The 18760-nt window shown below is 37.7% G+C and overlaps 1 protein-coding gene across 2 annotated transcripts in view; it reads right to left on the reverse strand.

The window, feature by feature from the left end:
- Positions 1-18760, reverse strand: part of ZNF407 (zinc finger protein 407) — a 553482-nt gene that overhangs the window by 484677 nt on the left and 50045 nt on the right. For both annotated transcript variants that reach the window (XM_006168115.3, XM_027768125.1), the window contains exons 2-3: positions 13201-17930; positions 6639-6753 (exon numbers count right to left, since the gene is read on the reverse strand). In XM_006168115.3, the coding sequence (XP_006168177.1) occupies positions 6639-6753; positions 13201-17875 (4790 nt within the window). In that variant the 5' untranslated portion in view covers positions 17876-17930. The remainder of the gene's footprint in view (positions 1-6638; positions 6754-13200; positions 17931-18760) is intronic.

An 18760-nucleotide genomic window follows, 5' to 3' on the forward strand; every position in this document is an offset into this window, starting at 1 on the left:
CTGACTCTGTCTCTCTGTCTTTCTGGCAAGCACACACACCCTATAGCAAAAACCTCTCCAAAAAAAAAAAAAAAAAAAAAGAGAAAAAGAGAGAGAGAAAGAAAGGGAGGAAATGAAGGAGATAGCCAACGGGCTAACAAGAAGAAAAGGTGAAGGGACCAGGAGAGCAGCTATCCCCTGTTCTCCCTCTGTGCCCAGGAAGGACAAGGCATCCTGAGATCAATGGAATTTTAAAATCACCACGGACCCATTTTATAACCAGAATAAAGAATCAATGTCTGAAGCCACTGAGATATGAATGCCTTACTGGAAAAGACCACGGAGACAGTGGCCACAGTCGCACCTGCAGACCAGGAAGTGACAACTCGAGTCTTATCCCTGCTCTGGCACAGGTTCACGATGATTACTGGTCTTGGAACAAATCTATGACTCCACTCAACCACAGCAGAAATTCAAGAAAATTCGACCACGAACAAGGAAACCAAGGTCTGGTGGTACAAAACAGCTCTCCCTTCACAGGAAGACTAGCTGGGCCCCTCCCTCTGTTCCCACTCCACTGTCCAACCCCAACTCTCTCATAGCTTACAAAGCAGCTAATGGGAAAATACACTGGAATAATACCGACGCTTTTATCTGAATATTATAATCCAGAAATGTCTTAGAGTCTCAAAGTTTGGAGTGATTTGTACATAAAATATATATTTTACATGTTTATCCACTATTAAACAGTTATTCCAGAGGCTACCAGGTGAGGTGGTGCTTAATACTCTGCACATGGCTGGACTGCAGTTCGAGTCCCAGACCATGCCAAGAACCCTAAGAGAAGAATGCAGAAGGAATTGCTGTGTGGTCATCCTCCCTGGGGGTGATTTCTCACTTTCTCTTTCACTGTCTCTCTCTCAGCAAGTGCATGCGCCCTACAGAAAATTTGGGGAGGGGGGGAGTATTCCAAAGATCTGAATATCAGAGAATAAAGAAATGTTAACTTTGTATTTCTGACATGAAGAGAGACAGTAATCATTACATGGCATTTTAAAATTTCAAACTGAAGACAAACTATGTCCTCAAAAGGCATTAAATCACCATATTGATAAAATATGTAATGTTTTCTTTATAATGAGTGACTATGTTTTTTACAAAACTGTGAGATAGTGCATTGTTACAAGTGTAATTCATGCGACAATATAAAACAAACTTTTTGTATCTATATCTCTCTAACCAAACAACCAGCTGAACCAAATATTACTTTATTTGGATACATCTGTAGATATGATGGGTATAATTAATTGTTCAGCAAAAAATTCAGTTCCATGGTGCCTTTAATGAGTTAGGTATACACAGCTTTAGTTCTCGGAGCAAACTAAAAATAGTGATTTTAATTTATTCCTGCTACAATTACCCACAACCATGTATTTTTAAATATTTCCAGCCTATAAAAATTACTAATTTTTGCCACTTGTGTTTATCTGCATTTAGACTTTGATTTGGATAAATTAAGCTCTCAAGTGTTCCTTGCTTTATGAAACTCTGCATGTTGTACACTTCAACACAAATAAATGACTTGTACCATTAGAGGTTTAAATAATGTAATGCATTTCATGCTCAGCCTGAAGCTGGATTCCAATGAAGTTGCTAATGCACGTAATGATTAAGTGTAACTCAAATACTAACTGTGTTGTTGAAAACATGACAGGCAATAATTTGGTCTATTATATTCTGCCATTTAATTGCCTAGTACAGACATTCTCTGACACGTTATGAAGCAATGATTTACAATTATTCAAGCTGCAAAGGTCAGAAAGTGACATTATAATCATCTACATAGAGATCCCTTCTAATGCACAAAAACTAGGTAATGCCACACACACACACACACACACACACACACAGTTTTACTGCATTAGTAACTTTCTATTTAAGGTTTTTAATCCAACTAGAAATAAACAGCTCATAAGCACATTAATATACAATTTTTAAATGTCTGGAACATTTTCATAAACCCAGAGGTAACAGACTAGAAAATGCCCTTATTCTCATTACCTAATGAATTCCACTTGATTGTTTAACTCCACACACAAGGCTCAAGACTGGGCACAGGACAGCCTTCAGTGAGTACACAATCCCTACACTACGCACACTGGGTCACTTCTGATGAGCAGCATACGCAACTTGGGTATCATTTCCTGAGTGTTAACTGAGACTGCACACCTATTACAGGGCTTTGGTAACTCTTTTCAAATAACTAATACTGAAAACAAAGAAAAAAACACTCAAGTTGATCAATGTTACACCCCTCATCCTAATGAAAAGATGATACAATCTTGAAATTTTAAAGCACCTATTTCTATTATAGGAATGTGCTCAGTGTGTGTAACAGTGGTAATCACTCAAGTCAATCATCAACATGTGAAGGAGAACGGGGGAAAATAAAATTATGAACACAACTTTAAGTGGGAAGAGTGAGACACAGACAGAGAGAGCATGAATGCCAGAACGTGAAAATAAAACGCTGTGCAAGCGATTTTTTAAGAGAGAGTAAATCTGAAGTGGCTAGTGGAAGAAAGCAGGTAAGTTACATCTGTTACAGGCTAGTTCAAACTGCCTAGAGAGAAAAACAAGTGCGTACTTTTTTTTTTTTTTTTTGAGAGAGAGAGAGAGATTTTTGCTCACCAGAGAGACAGAAAGTGAGAAATCACCCCCAGGGAAGATGGCCACACAACAACCACACACACACACACACCCAGGACCCTGGGCTTGCACGCACACATGCCCAGCCTGAGTTTCAAGCTGCCAGTCCAGTACTTGAACTGCAACTGGCCACATGGGCGTCCAGCACCTCAACCACCATGCCACCTGCCAGCCCCAAAACAAGTACACATTAAACTTGATAATACAATAAACAGATGTGACAAAAAGCAAACCAAAAAAATGAAGAAAAGAAATAATTAAAAGGAAGAAAAACAGTGGCCCATCAATAATTGCAAAATTCAAATGCATCACTAAGAACATCTCTAATCTCAAGCTCTCCCTCTGTAAAATGGGGATAATAAACACTCTCACAAGCTACAGAACACCAAAGAGATGACTGCTCACCCAGGCACTTACTAAGCCACAAAGCCCTGCGCAGAGAGCATTACATATACTATTTTATACATACACAGAGAGAACTGAGACAAGTTTAAAAGAATTTAACAAAACATGATTTCTAAAATGACTTTTTTTAGACTACAGAGATTTTTAAATTCATTACTACTGAAAAAAATAAAGACATGACAGGTTTAGTAGAAGTATTCACTTAGCCTATTTTTAAACATAATATTATGAAATAAAATTATTAACTTCTACATAGGAATGTTTTCTATTATTTTTTACTTTCCCTCCCACTAAACCCTATGTCTGTCAGACCTATGGCAGATTTCCATGTTAACTATCCATTAAGTACCTAAATACAAATATCATTATAGTCCATAAAATTCCTCTCTTGATCACATTTGGATGCAAGAAAAACATTAAAAATTCAGATTCAAAACACACACACAAAAAAAAACCCTGTTCTTCCTAAAAGTGAAAGTAAAATAAATGGCTCTAGTCTGTAACATATACGTAAAACAAGAAAAACAGAGCGATCCATTTCTGAAATGTTACCATGCCATAAGCAAGTATACCTTGGGTGAAGAAAACTTTAATCCTGAATTCTGAATCTTAACTATCCTCACTTTAATTCCTACCTAATAGGAATTAAACATCTAATACATTCAACTTCTTGTAATTAATTTAAATCCACAACACACTGTAGCGAAGATTTGCCAATGAAGTGTGGGAGGCGTGCAGTCTCTTAGGATTGATCCTAAAGACTCAGAGAAAGCCAACATAGGTAAGACAGCTTACATGAAAAGTGTTTTTTGGTCAGGGAGTTGCTGATGCATGACCCTAAAACTATGTCTTAGTGAAAAACCCAAGATGCATAGTTGGTGAGCATTGACAATGTCCTACACAAAGATATACAAAGACATGAAAGAGCGGAATTATAAATAACCTGAGCTACTGGGCTCAACTCAACAAGATCTACTATTTGTTCTTTCCCTCAATTTCATCATGAAATACTAGCTTTTTCTTTATGAAAACCAAGAAGTTACTAAGTAAAGACGTGTCAGAATTACAAGTAATAATTTCACATTTAAAGTGTGCCTGCCCAATATTTTTATATATTAATAGTCGATTAGGACTACTTGAGCAATAACTTCTTACAGCACAAATAGTGAAGTGGTCATTAATAAAATTCTAAAAGAGACTAAAATATAACTACTCAAAATAAAATAAAATAAAAAAGAAAACATAGTGCAGGACCCTCTGTTTGTTACAAAATTATAGAGTTAATGTTCCTGAAAGATCACTTCACCTTTTAAAGCATGATTTTCTAAAAGGTAAAATTTATAGCAATTAAAGCTAATGAAGAAATGCAGCATGAACTGCTTATGTTCAGGAACTAATAGGTCCACTGAGCATTTCCAAGATTATTTAGCCATCAATGATAATGAATTGACATTGTCAGTGATGTTAATGTACCAACGCTCTCTACTGCCACTAATCTGAGAGCCACTTCTTGCCTTTTTTGTTTCCACTTCAATTTTTAGTACTGCTATATCCTTTAAAACATGTGAAATACAGGACAAACTATGATAAATTTTTCTTTAACATTAAAATATCTAATTCATGATTGTTCTGTTTCAACTACATTTCTTCAGTTCACTGAATTCTTTAGAACTTTCAGTTTCACTGTGAAAATAGATACTCTGTGAAAATTATTGCTATCCAACTTTCAAATCAACTTTAAGAAAATAAAGAGAACTATTATTTCATCATCAGATGAAACTGAATGGCTACACAATTGTAAAAGACACAATTTCGTAATCCAGCGCACTTGTTCTACATACACACATGCACATGGCTAAGACAGCCATATAAAGCTCTCGAGAGTGGGAGAGAGAATATGTATCTCTCTGTATTCCTTGTATTTTGAGAATCAAATAAACTAATGCAAGATTTCAGTAGTATGTGGTTAGCAATTAGCTAAGCAAAGTGTACATACACTGTTCAAATCATACAATTAAAGGCAATTAATTATGTATTGTTTTTGATACTATATATGTCAGAAACTGTTCTCTGAAAAGATTCTACCTGTCTTTCCAGGTTCTTAGTTACTCTAATTTTTAAAAAAAGAATAGGATTAGATTAAGAATATACAGAAATTGTTCACTTATTTCCCAGAGATGAAGAAGAAATTGCTTACTACTACCTAAAAGCAAATCTTCACTGGAATCAGAGCCTTCTGCTTCCTATAACTCGTATGGTTAAAAACAACACATGAGGTATCTTTTAAAATTCCAGGACCTGGAGCAATTAAAATGAACCATTTGGCACTTGACCCTTGCAGCTAAAATCAGTAGTAACAAAACTCATTCTCCCACTGATCTTCAGGGAGCTTCAGGGCAAAGGTTCATCTTCATTTACTTTAGCTGCAAGTCACTGAACCATCAATTCTGCCAATGAATAAATCACAGACTATGGTTAATATAACTGCTTGCAAAGTTATCTGCAAAACTATATAGTAAGGGTCAAAAAATGCAACTGCATCCTAGGAAGAAATGTGCTGTCCTACAAAAAGCAGAACCCGTTTCTGACCTAAAAGATATTTACGTGGTAGTATCAACCTAAAGAATCTTCTACTAAAAAAATAACCCGAACAGGACAGGTAGACATGGCATAACGTACTGGAGCCCGTTTGTGAATCAGCCACAAGAACAGCAGGTTTCTCAGGTTTCACACCAAGTGTTTTTATAGGATGCACTTCTTAGTTAATTTCCTCAATATAATATTAAAATATATTTTTAATCAGAAATAGGGTATTAAAATCCACCTTTGAATGTCTTACGATATACCATACATGCCATATAATTTTAAAACCTTTTAAACATTTCTGCTAAATTAATTAGTTTGCATTGAAGCACCTCAGTGCTTTCTATTAAATATAACACATTTGAATGACAATTAAACATTGAGAATGACTGCTCAGAGAACCATTAACTAAAAAAATGAAACAAGTTTTAAAACAAAGTTGCACAAAAACACATTATACACTGTTTCAGTGTTTTTTCACACCTCTTCCCTATAATAATTAGTAATCAGCCTTCTGAAATTAAATTCTTGTCTTTTTCCTTATGAAATATGTCCAATGGATCCAAAGAGCCATTAATGTGATTAAAATTTAAGCAGTATAGCAAGAAGAAAAAAAACATATACACACACTCCTCAAGTTATATTATGTATTTTTTATGTCTTTAAATGGAATTTATAGTTCTCCCTGGCAATGTGAATGAACATCCTATAATTTAGTCAATTTACAGATTACAGGTTCAAATTGACCTTGTAGCCCATAAAATTGCTCATCTTCAGTACAGGATTAGAAGTGGGAGAAGAATGTCATAACTGTATTTAAGGAATTTACCATAACAATGGAAAGGAGGATACGCATGCATAATTTTAGCCACTCTTACTCATATCAGTTTTGAATTCTTAAACAATGGATATCCTGCACACGCTTCCTGGTTCAGAGGCAGAGATGGCTTCAATTTACTCACCCACAGACATGACACTTGTATTCCCTCATCCCAAGGTGCCTTTTCACATGGTTTCTGGCATCTCCAAGCTGAGCTGTTGCAAAATGGCATATCTTGCACTTGAATGGTTTTGATCCTGAGTAAATTTAACATAAAATATGATTTGAATTTGAATAATATATTATGGATAATTTTTAAAAGAGGGCTAAATCTTAAATCATACCTTTAATCTAATTAAGAATTCCTCTCCCAAAAATGGAATACTTGCATTCATTTATAACATGAATAGACTTGATTCTATAATTATTCAACCCAGAAGACTCGAACGTGTCAGTGAGCCTTTCCAACTTTCAATAACATTCTGAGATTGAAAGTCAAAAGTGACACTGTTGAGCAGTACCAGTAGCTGAGATGAGCTAAATAATTTTGAATATTTTTCCTACAATTCACAAAAAAAAGCTCTTAAAGTCACGCAATATTTAAAACAGAACATTTTCAAAACACAAATGTATACAGAGTAATTGAAAATTTTAAAAAGATATTTACCACCAAATACTTTTCTCACTAGATAGCTCCCATTCTTCTCATTTTTCCAGATTTGAATTTATTCACATTAACAATAGTACTTCCAACTTTTTTACATTTATCCCAAGCCACTCACTGTATTATGATTTTAACAGCATGCAGTGTATGAAAATAGTGAATAAAACATGCTTTTATGATTTTATAGTCAGAAAGTCCATGATGATTCAGCAAGCCAAAGTAGTGACATTTTGATGATTTGTGACTTCAAGAACAAATATCTCACCATGAAAACATAATAGCAACAAAAATTAGTTTTAATCATTCCTAAGGAAATAAGATGAATCTGTAATCAAAACTGAAAAAAAATAAAAGAATCCCGAAGTCACCAAACTTGCTGTCATATTAGACGAGACTGTAACCAGAATGTAGTCACTAATTGCTAGCCATTACCACATGAGTGAGAAACATTGGTTTAAAGTACAAAATGTGTCTACACATCATTTTCCAACAGTCTAGCCACTACATCTTCAAATAAATATATCAAAATCATAAGAACCACCGTTTAAAATCAGTACAATATGTTTCCAGATTTTTCATATCATGTTTAGTACCTATTTGGTGAAATAGCACTTCTAATATAGTCAGATAAAATATGAAATATGTGAACTTTAATAAATATACAAAAAAAGCTCAAATAAAAAAAAGGCAATGAATCATATTTGATCAATGAACCTTTGTGCAGTGCCCTTGGGGGGAAAAAAAAAAACCTTCCAAGAATACTTGGTTGAAATTGAAGCACTCAGTAAAAAATTTTAGAGTCTTAAATTTCAATTTAATTCCCAAAAGCTGACAAAAAAAAGTGAAGCATTTAATTTTAATCTTCCAACAGAAATAAAAAAGTCAACAGTACTAAGCACGGGCAGACAAGGTTGAATATTTCACAGTTCAATGACAATGAAGCCAGATCTCTTAATACTCCCATTTCTACTGTTAGAAGTAGATGTAAAATATATTTAGCACCTGAATGGTTCTATCTAGTCAGGTTTATATGTTTAAATGTCAAAAGCAGGTTGAGACTGCAGCTTACAGCAATCAGGTTCTATCAATCACATTAGAAACTACAGTTTATTTAAATGATTCTGATGAAACTAAGCCTATCACTACTTTGAAACATTTCATGGAGTCACAGAACTCCATAAAGGGACTTGTGAAAAGAAAAGCATAGGAGAATAACCTGTGCCTTAAATTAAAATGCTTTAAAGATAACAGGGTAATTACAAAATGATGAACAGTAACATCAGGACTCCAAACAAAGGAGACAAAGTTCTCCCAGTATTTCTATCTCAATTTTGGTAACAAGTGTAAACTCTCTCCTGGGGTGAGTCTCCCCTCTGCTCTCACCACCTGCATGGTGCCTAGTCCTCCTCTTGGGACACAGATGCCAGCCCAGGCTGGACGAGAGGTCCGCGGTGTTTTCAATGCACTGTGCCAGGCTCCTTTGTGGAACGCTTCAGCTTTGCAGGTCTCGGTGGTAGCTACCACTGTGTGTTGACACACATAAATGAGTTTATTTTGTTGACGGCCTTGCCCCGAATCACTGAGGCCTAGGTCATTTTTCACGGCATATATTCACAGTAGACTGTGTTAACATTTCCTTTTTGTGCCATAAAAACTCAAAGACTAGTAGAATACTCGTCTGTATAAAAAAAACTATCCCTTTTTACTTTTTAAATTTTTTCATAACCAATAAAGTTTACATTTTTAAGCCTGCTGTACACAATCTAAAATGAATATAGGTAGTGCTTATAAGGCAAAATTGGTAAAGTCGCATATTCGTAAATTTGTATTTTACTCAGGTGCATTTTGATTCTTACAAACTGCCAATATCATTGTAAATAGCTCCAGAATACAGGAACAGTATCTTCATTGGCATCCTGTGTTTTAATTTGGTCTGCGAAGTTTTTTGAAAGAGAAAAACTAAAGGGGCTCTCTAGCTTTCTAGTACCTTACTATTTTATCAAAAGAATCCCAAAGCCTTCGAAAACTAGCTCCTCACTCAGACCTATGGGCATTCCTCAACTACCAGTCGTAACTCATCGCTATGCATGCCTGGATGCAACACTAACACTGAAACGAAAAGTCTAATGAGCCCCTTAGGCCTGGAAGGCATGAAGAAAGACACGCATCACCTATCACCTACCGCTTCTCAACTGAAGCCTTGATTCCACAGTCTTCCCTCAACATCTGAGCGTTCTCACTGTGTTCCTGCATTCGTCCATCCACTCGTTACTCATTCATCCCACAAACACTGACAGTCACCCACTCAGGAGGTGCAGAGATGAAGCAGTGAACGCAGGACAGTCCCTTCTCACCAGCCTAAAAGTCTGCAAACTGACTCTCCTAGTGATCTGTCATCCATGTCAACTGTCGAGACTGAGTTTCAAACACTCTAGCCCTAACTTCGGAGTTTTTCAGAACAGTCACACACTTCTATCTCCTGGCAAGTTGAGTGTTTGCAAATGGCAGAAGTGACCTGAGTCATAAACTGAATGGCTTCAGACAGTCCTGTAGTTTAATGGTCTCGTCCACGTTATAGGAAATAAGAGCTTTAACCGGATAATGCAGAGAGAAAATGAGCAGGTCAGTCCTACTAATGCAGTGTGAAGACGACTGCGCCTCTGCTCCTACTTCACCCCACCCCCAGCAAACGCACAGGAAAATGAGGGTGCTTTTCTCCCCTTCTCAATAACCCAAACTCATTTATTTCTCACAGCACTTTTATCGTACCAGGGATGAGAAGAAAAGGTTACATAAAATATATAGTAAATCACAAAATATGAAAACAGGGATTGGAAGAGTAAGCCCTTTTCCAGTTAACCATTAATAACAGTCCCTGGATGACTATTTCATGGACTAAGCAAAGTATCAGAGAAGCAATTTGTTTTTAACACATTCCAAGAAAAAAAAAAACCCTTAGATTAAATCCTGGAGACCAACTTCCCACCAAAAATGACCTGCAAACTTGGAATGGTACACTGGTACTGTGTACTCAGGAACACGGCCCTTTGTGGCATTTCAAAGCACAATAAAATGTACTTGCTGATAAGACAAACACAAGATGTTAAAGAAAAAAGTATGCTAACTTTTACTAAATGTTACAATCAATGATGTAACTTATATAAGTAGGGTTACTTTGTCACATATTGATAGTTACCTCACTTTCACATCCACATTAACTTGATTTTAAATGCAATTAATACATATAGTCAAGGAAGACTAATGGACTACATTCTGCACTTAACCTGGTGGACATTTTCAAATGGCACAAGTGACCAGTGCAAACCTATTTTGCATTGTAAACGACTAAATAAATCTTAATGGATTAAGAATGATCAGCTATCAACACACAAGGGAAATTAAGTGCTGAAATGCCTACATTGATTATTTTAAATTATTAGCCTTACTCTGTTCTTGAATTTGTATGCTTTTAGTGAGCTTTAACACATTTACAAGACTTATTGACTATAATTACAAGAGAATTCAAGTAATGGACACATCAATTATAAGCAACATGTCTTGACCAGACAGTTGCATAAAGAATTCTAAAAAGAGTTCCATTAGCATCTTCCTCTTAGTTTTATTCAGTTTTATCTGTCTTAAGAGGGCATATTAAGAAAGTACATATTTTCAGCGCATGTGAACAAGCCTGGTTTCTAAAGCCCTATCGTTTCAGAAAGTGCGCAGCAACAAGGTAGCGACAGATGTACTAATAATACAAACAAGTGTTTGCACTTAGCCCCCAAGTAGGAAGATGGTTCTACTGCACGGAGGACGTGGGATCAAGGACACAATGCTTATATTTACCAAGATTCATCTTACACAGGTTGCCTTGTTACTCTCTCCAATGAAAAATCTATTTATCTTTAATCACCCTAAACTGGATATAATGCTTCATATGCTTTTGTCTTCCTCCTTGTAACCATGCACTAAGTTTCAAAAACTGCATGAATTTAAAGTATAGCTTTAATAATAAGCCATTATTTAAAAGTACAGTAAAATAAACCTTACAGTTTTAATGAAAATATGTTCATTGAAATGTGAATTACCCTTAGATTAAATCCTGGAGACCAACTTCCCACCAAAAATGACCTGCAAACTTGGAATGGTACACTGGTACTGTGTACTCAGGAACACGGCCCTTTGTGGCATTTCAAAGCACAATAAAATGTACTTGCTGATAAGACAAACACAAGATGTTAAAGAAAAAAGTATGCTAACTTTTACTAAATGTTACAATCAATGATGTAACTTATATAAGTAGGGTTACTTTGTCACATATTGATAGTTACCTCACTTTCACATCCACATTAACTTGATTTTAAATGCAATTAATACATATAGTCAAGGAAGACTAATGGACTACATTCTGCACTTAACCTGGTGGACATTTTCAAATGGCACAAGTGACCAGTGCAAACCTATTTTGCATTGTAAACGACTAAATAAATCTTAATGGATTAAGAATGATCAGCTATCAACACACAAGGGAAATTAAGTGCTGAAATGCCTACATTGATTATTTTAAATTATTAGCCTTACTCTGTTCTTGAATTTGTATGCTTTTAGTGAGCTTTAACACATTTACAAGACTTATTGACTATAATTACAAGAGAATTCAAGTAATGGACACATCAATTATAAGCAACATGTCTTGACCAGACAGTTGCATAAAGAATTCTAAAAAGAGTTCCATTAGCATCTTCCTCTTAGTTTTATTCAGTTTTATCTGTCTTAAGAGGGCATATTAAGAAAGTACATATTTTCAGCGCATGTGAACAAGCCTGGTTTCTAAAGCCCTATCGTTTCAGAAAGTGCGCAGCAACAAGGTAGCGACAGATGTACTAATAATACAAACAAGTGTTTGCACTTAGCCCCCAAGTAGGAAGATGGTTCTACTGCACGGAGGACGTGGGATCAAGGACACAATGCTTATATTTACCAAGATTCATCTTACACAGGTTGCCTTGTTACTCTCTCCAATGAAAAATCTATTTATCTTTAATCACCCTAAACTGGATATAATGCTTCATATGCTTTTGTCTTCCTCCTTGTAACCATGCACTAAGTTTCAAAAACTGCATGAATTTAAAGTATAGCTTTAATAATAAGCCATTATTTAAAAGTACAGTAAAATAAACCTTACAGTTTTAATGAAAATATGTTCATTGAAATGTGAATTTATTATTCAAATCCACTCATAAATTCAACCATGGAGACAGAACTTGTCTAAGCAGAGCACAATGATTTAGAAAAGCTGTCTATTTAAAATAAAGAATGTATGGCAGGTTTATAGAAACAGTGCAGTGAATTTTTACATAAATTTAGAACAGTAGCTTATGCATTTCCCACAAAAATAAAATGTTTTTTAGATTTCTACCTAAAATTAAACATTAAAGTAGAACACTAAATGTGACAGAGCACACAGACTATATCAGGTGTTACCTCCATGAAACCAAAATCCCAGTACATACTAACTTTGAAAAGTGTTAATTTTGATCTTTGAGGCCAGAATTCTTATTGTCTAGCAGGTACACTTTCAGATAGAAAATATCTGGTGATGAATATTTTTAAATTCCTGAAACTAAAATAAAATTTTATTATGCCAGTCATCAAAAGCCATTTCACATGTCTTCTGTTCAATGAATACTTTGGAAAATGAAATAATCAGGACTTAGAAACAACTTAATGGCCTAAGGAGCGTAACAAACCAGGAATTTTAACAAAAGCATCATGGTGACTAGGTTTTTTGACAAAACAAAAAGAAACCTGTCAGAGAACCTGCCTTCAGAATCACTAAAGCTTAATTGCTTCTAGAAATGTTAGGTGTCTACAAGAACTTACTACAAACACCCAGAGGACCACAGAGCAGTGGAGTGTGGGTCAGATGAAGGGCCAACAAGCAAATGCAGGCTGCACTCCATCTCTGGATGGGAACGCATGTCGAGATGTTACCATTATTTACACAGGTGGGCATGAGTTGCCTGCAGAGCGCACCTACCTGTATGAGTGCGAATGTGTGCCAGAAATGCCATGGAATTGCTACTTCGACACATCTTCCCACAATACTTGCAAACGTTGCCCTGGTTCTCCTCTCTCTCACGGTTGATTTGCTCAGTGTCTTCCACTATATACTTATTCACCTCCCGCAGCAATTCCTCATGCTGTCCTTTAATATGTAGAAATAAATTCTGTTCTGAATCAAACGGCTCTGTGCACTTGACACATTTGAAGGTGGCCCCCCCTTCTGGAAGCTCTTCCACACTGGCCTGTTCATTTCTCATATGACCAGCACTTGCCAAATGCTGATGAAGGTTGCTTTCTGTATAGAATGATTTTCCACACAGTAAACAGTGAAAGTGTTTCTCTTTTGTAGGATGCTTCATGGCTATGTGAACATTCAGTCCACTCAGTCCATCTGCTAAGAAGCCACAGTCATCACAACGAATACGTGTAGATTCACCAAAGGAAGTGCCTTCAGCTTTCTTCTTTTTCAAGCCTTGAGTACAGTCCTTCAAGGGCAACTCACTGATTCTCACTCCCATTGCCAACAGACCCTCTTCAGACTGGTCCATCAATTCACCATCTTCAGAGTTCTTGATTCTAATGATGGAAGAATCAAACCGGCCAAAACTATACATGGCCTGCCCTTTATCATCAATACTGATTATAGTTTCATAAACATCGCTACTTTCAACTGTGCTATCAGAAGCTGGGCCATCCTCTTCCAAAATCATTTTAGTTTCATGTTGTGAATTCATCAAAAGTTCCTTATTCTCTAGAATGGGATCTCCTTGCACACTTTTCAAATCCTCTGAACCGTGCGCATGCGGAACTTGGTTTTGTCCACCGCTATCTGGGTTGAGCTGTTCTCTTGCTATCCTCATCACCACAGGTGTGGTGCTCTCAGCTGACTGCTCTCCCTCCAGAACTCCTGGACACAGCTGTTTGTGAAGCACTTTACCTCCACCACCTCCTGTACTTTCTCCAACACTCCCACAACGCAGATGGGGACTACCAACATCAGTCAACATCTCATGGTTTTTCTTTGCTATTTCACAATTTGAAGCTGAGCTTCCTAAATTTCCATTTTGAAATTTATTTGGGGAGCCATAATTAGAGGAAATAGTAAGGGGCACCATCTCCTCTGGTTTCATAACTTTTTCCTTGCCAAGTGACTGCTGGAAAGTCTCACAAAAGGAATGGTCTTCGCTAAAATTCGATTCTTCCGTCTCAATTTCTACAGAGTCAGAAGCACAAAATACCTTTGACATATCTAAATTAGTATTCTCGTCTAAAACGGAACTACCAGTACCATTTCTAGATCGAAGACTGTCAGATGGTTGGTCTGCAATTATTTGAAATTCCTCAGAATTTGCTTGCTGTTCCTCTTCGGGTATAATGATGTTTTTGGCCATTTCTGAGGACCCTGCTTCTACACTGGAAGGGTTGAGATAAGACTGTCTTTTCGTTTTGTGCTTCTCTGTTGCTGCGTGCCTAGTCATCTCCCGACGAGTCACCGCATAGTAATCACATGCCATGCAATAAAACTCAAACTCTTTTGTATGTCTCCGTTTTACATGCAGCTCTAGAGAAGCAGGAGAGTGAGCACTAAACTCACAGTGTACACACTTATTATCACCTGAACTGGTAACATCTCCCTGGGAATATGCATCTCCCTCTTGGAGAAGGTCATCTGGCTCTACAGACACTTGCTCCTTTTTAGCAGTAAGATGACTATTAACTTCCCCATCTATAGAAGGAAATACATTTTCAACTTCTACTTCAGCTGGATTCCCATGACCTACCACTGGCTTCTCTATAACAGAGGGATCGGACTCAGTCAACTTGTTAGTAGGTTCATCTGAAATGACTGCTGCTAAACTGGTGTTCCTTCTACAGGCTTCCAGATTACCCCCTTCGGGGCCAACAACGATATCTGAACTTTGTTTTCCATTTGCTTCTACTTCGACCCGTCCTTTATGTTTTTTGGTGGCACAATGACGTTCCATATCTCCCTTAGTTACAGTATAGTATTTACATACCTTGCATAAGTAACTATATTGGTGACTGTGTTTTCGTCTGATATGAACGGTCAAATTTGTAATACTAGAGGCCAAAAGCCCACAGTGTGAACATGTCCGTGAGACATTGCCTTTAGGTCTCCCTCTCTTTGGAGTGGTGGCCAAAGCTAATTCATCATCTTTGGTGACGACACTACCAGACTGTGACAGTTCCTTATGAGTTAGTATGCTCTTCTCAAGATAGGAATGCTCCTGTACACCTGCATGGCCTTCAATCTTTCCACTTCCAGAAACATTAAATTCTTCTTTTTTGTCATTTGCACCTATACATACCCTTTCAATACATTCGTCAAAGCTTAAGCCAATATTATTTTTCTTAGCATTTTCAAGATGCTTACTTCTTTTAATGTGTTTCTCCATTCCTTCTTTGCTCAATGAATAAAGATTACATGCTTTACAAAGAAAGTGATAGTCTTGGCCATGCCGAAGCTTTATGTGTCTTGTGAGAACAGTGGAAGATCTTGTTTTATAAAAACATTTCTTACATTGAAACTGAGGCTTACTGGAATGCCTTACTTCATTTCCATGGCTTACTCTGGACTTAGGTTCTTCCTGAACTGCTTTGCCTGACTGACTCACAGAATCTTTTGTGTTTTCTGATTCTAAAGTACTTAAAGGTAAAGTTTGTAAAACCAAATCACTGTTAAGTGATTGAGAAGTCTCTGGCTGAACCAATGAACTAACATGCCTTTCAGTTGCTCTGTGTTCTTCCATGTCTTTCTCAGACAAGAAGAACAGATTGCAAGGGGTGCAAAGAAAACCCATACTGTGCTTTTCCTTCATGTGATCTCGAAGATTTGTTTCATTCAAGGAAATAAATGAACAACACTGACAGCTGAGGACAGAAGCAGTTTGCTGATGCTGGTTACTGTGCAAATGTTCATCTAAGTCCTTTCTTGACACAGTGGAAATGCCGCAAGTCTGGCAGTAAAACTTCGTCTCTTGTGCATGGCACCTCCTCACATGGGTCTCCAGATCCACACTATTTGCAGCTATCTGACCACAATCTATACACGTATACAGCAGCTGAGGGTCAGACGCGGGCTTCACTGCCAAGGAGTCCAGCTGAGTGGAACCCAGAAGATGGGAGTTTCTCTTGTCCTGCATCGGTTCCTGGGTTTCTGAGGTAGTCACACACAAGCTCTGGACATTGCTGCTCATTTCCATTTTTTTTGACATTGACTCTGAGTCGCTTGTTTTCATTTGTGCTCTCAAGTGTTTCATGTACATCCTCTGAGTTTCATTTGTGCCTCGTTTGTTCATTCCTAAAAGGTTAAGCCGTTTCTTTGTCTGGCCCTTCAAGGTGAAAGTGCTGCTTCGTCGTCGAAGGCTATTACCCAGCATTAGAATATTCCGCTCAGGTCTTGGCCTTGAGGTTGGACTGATACTGTGTGCTGTCTGTAGGGTATTTTTTTCCATCTTATCTGAGAGCCCCTCTGAGATTACTAAGGTGCTGAGCTTTTCGTTCTGGTGTTCGGGCTTTTGACCCAGGGAAGTAACATTTTCCCCAACAATCTCTGAGTTTTCTGATGAAGTACTCTGGGATGACATCACTTCAACAGGAAGCTCACTGCTATCACCACGTTGTTTAGAAATGCTCCCTCTAAGACCTTGAAATTTGCTCCCAACATTTCGTAATCCTTTTGAATCGCTTTTCTTTACTATTGGTTTAGACACTCTTGGTTTTGCTTGAACATTTCTTGTTCCCACTGTACACGGCTTTTTAGGAAAAGGTTGTTTTGTTAAGATGTGTATGAATCCGCCACGAGCAGCCAGATTCTGACGCCGGAGATGTGTTTTGCCAAGATAATGTGCATGTAGCAGGTTTTCTTCCACACACTGAAAGCCACAGAGATCACAAGCAAAGGCCTTCTGCAGCCCATGTGTCTGCCTCGTGTGCACGTGCAGAGCCGAGCTGCTGTCCGCTTCATGGCCACAGTGGCAGCAGGTATGTTCCTTGGACTGTGGCACATGACATTCCGCATGTTTTTCCAAATCAGAGCAAGAGGAAAACAAAGAGCCACAAATGCTGCACTTGAGAACTGTCTCCACAGACCCAACGGTACAACCAACACTAGCTTCCTTCACAGGGACAGGAGATGCTCTTTCTAAATCACAGGAAACCATGTCCCTAGTAGACTTTTTTTCAGTATCAGTTTTCAGAGAAAAAGTATCAATAGTGCTAAAGCCGCAAGGGGAGAAGGCATCAGACGGACGTGCATCTCCATCTGAGCAGTCCTTCAGAAGGGCCTCCCGCACTGTCCTGCTTCCCAAGACATCCACTCCTGTGCCTGAGCTCTCAGAAGCCTCTGGCCCATGGACACCTGGCTCTCCAGGTTTAAGGGCCTCGGCCTCATCTAACTTCACTCGTTTGGAAGCATGTTTATTTCTATCTTCTGCTGCAACGACACTGTCTGTGTTTGATGAGTCTGAAAACACTCTTTTGTTCATGGAATTCTCAGAGGAATTTGCTATCACATCAGATACAGGCTCACAATCTTCATTAAGGGAAGAAATATTTCTCGAGCCTTTGGCTTCTTTGTTTATATTTTCATCTTCGTCATTCTCAGGTTTATTCTCAGAATTCATCATTAACAGTGCTGATGGTGTTTCCTGGGTCAAAGGTGGCTCACTTGGCACTCATAACCTGTGAAGTAAAGAAATGTGGCATTAATTAAACCTCTGAACATTAAAAAAAAAAAAAAAAAAAAAAACACGCACAGGACCAGCAGGTGGCATGGTGGTTAAAGTGCTGGATTCCCACAAGGCTGACTGCAGTCCGAGTCCCAGATCCAGTGGCTTAAAAATTATGCTGGGCACATGTGCACGCCCAAAATCCTGAGAGGAGACTGTAAGAGAAGGGACTGCAGCAGGGCAGCAGGGCAATCTCCCACCCCACCCGCAGGGCGGTGATTTCTCACTTTCCTTCTGTCTCTCTCTCTGGGGAGTATAAGCACCCTATGACAAAAACAAACAAACAAACAAGACACAGAAACTAGTCTGAAACTGGAGGAAAAAAATGTCATGAAACTGGCCTCAACAAAATTTACATTTATATAAATTTGTTCACAAGCATAAGTCCTTTATTAAAAGCATGAAATTAGATTCTGGAAACACCACATCATCCCAGGAAGCTCTACTACGGTATCTTGATAGAAAAAGCAACACTCTGAAAAGCTTGCAAATGAACTCCCATGTTTTAAATATACCAACATATTTCAGTTTTTTATTTTTGTTTAAATAGAGAAAACCTATTTTCAAGTTATGTTTCCATAACAATCTGTAAAACATATTAAAACAATTATTGTGATACAAATCTGGAAGTTAGGCCTTCTCTTTAGCCTCCCACAGAAGCCTGAGCAAGAGTGTAAAAGAACTGTAATTTTAGTGACCAGCAGATGGCATAATGGTTACATTGCTGGACTTCCATGTAGTCGACCGCGGCTTGAGTCCTGGACCCAGCAACTTAAAACTCAT

Source organism: Tupaia chinensis, unplaced genomic scaffold (assembly GCF_000334495.1).
Source record: "Tupaia chinensis unplaced genomic scaffold, TupChi_1.0 Scaffold145592_1, whole genome shotgun sequence".
NCBI classification, from domain to species: Eukaryota; Metazoa; Chordata; class Mammalia; order Scandentia; family Tupaiidae; genus Tupaia; species Tupaia belangeri.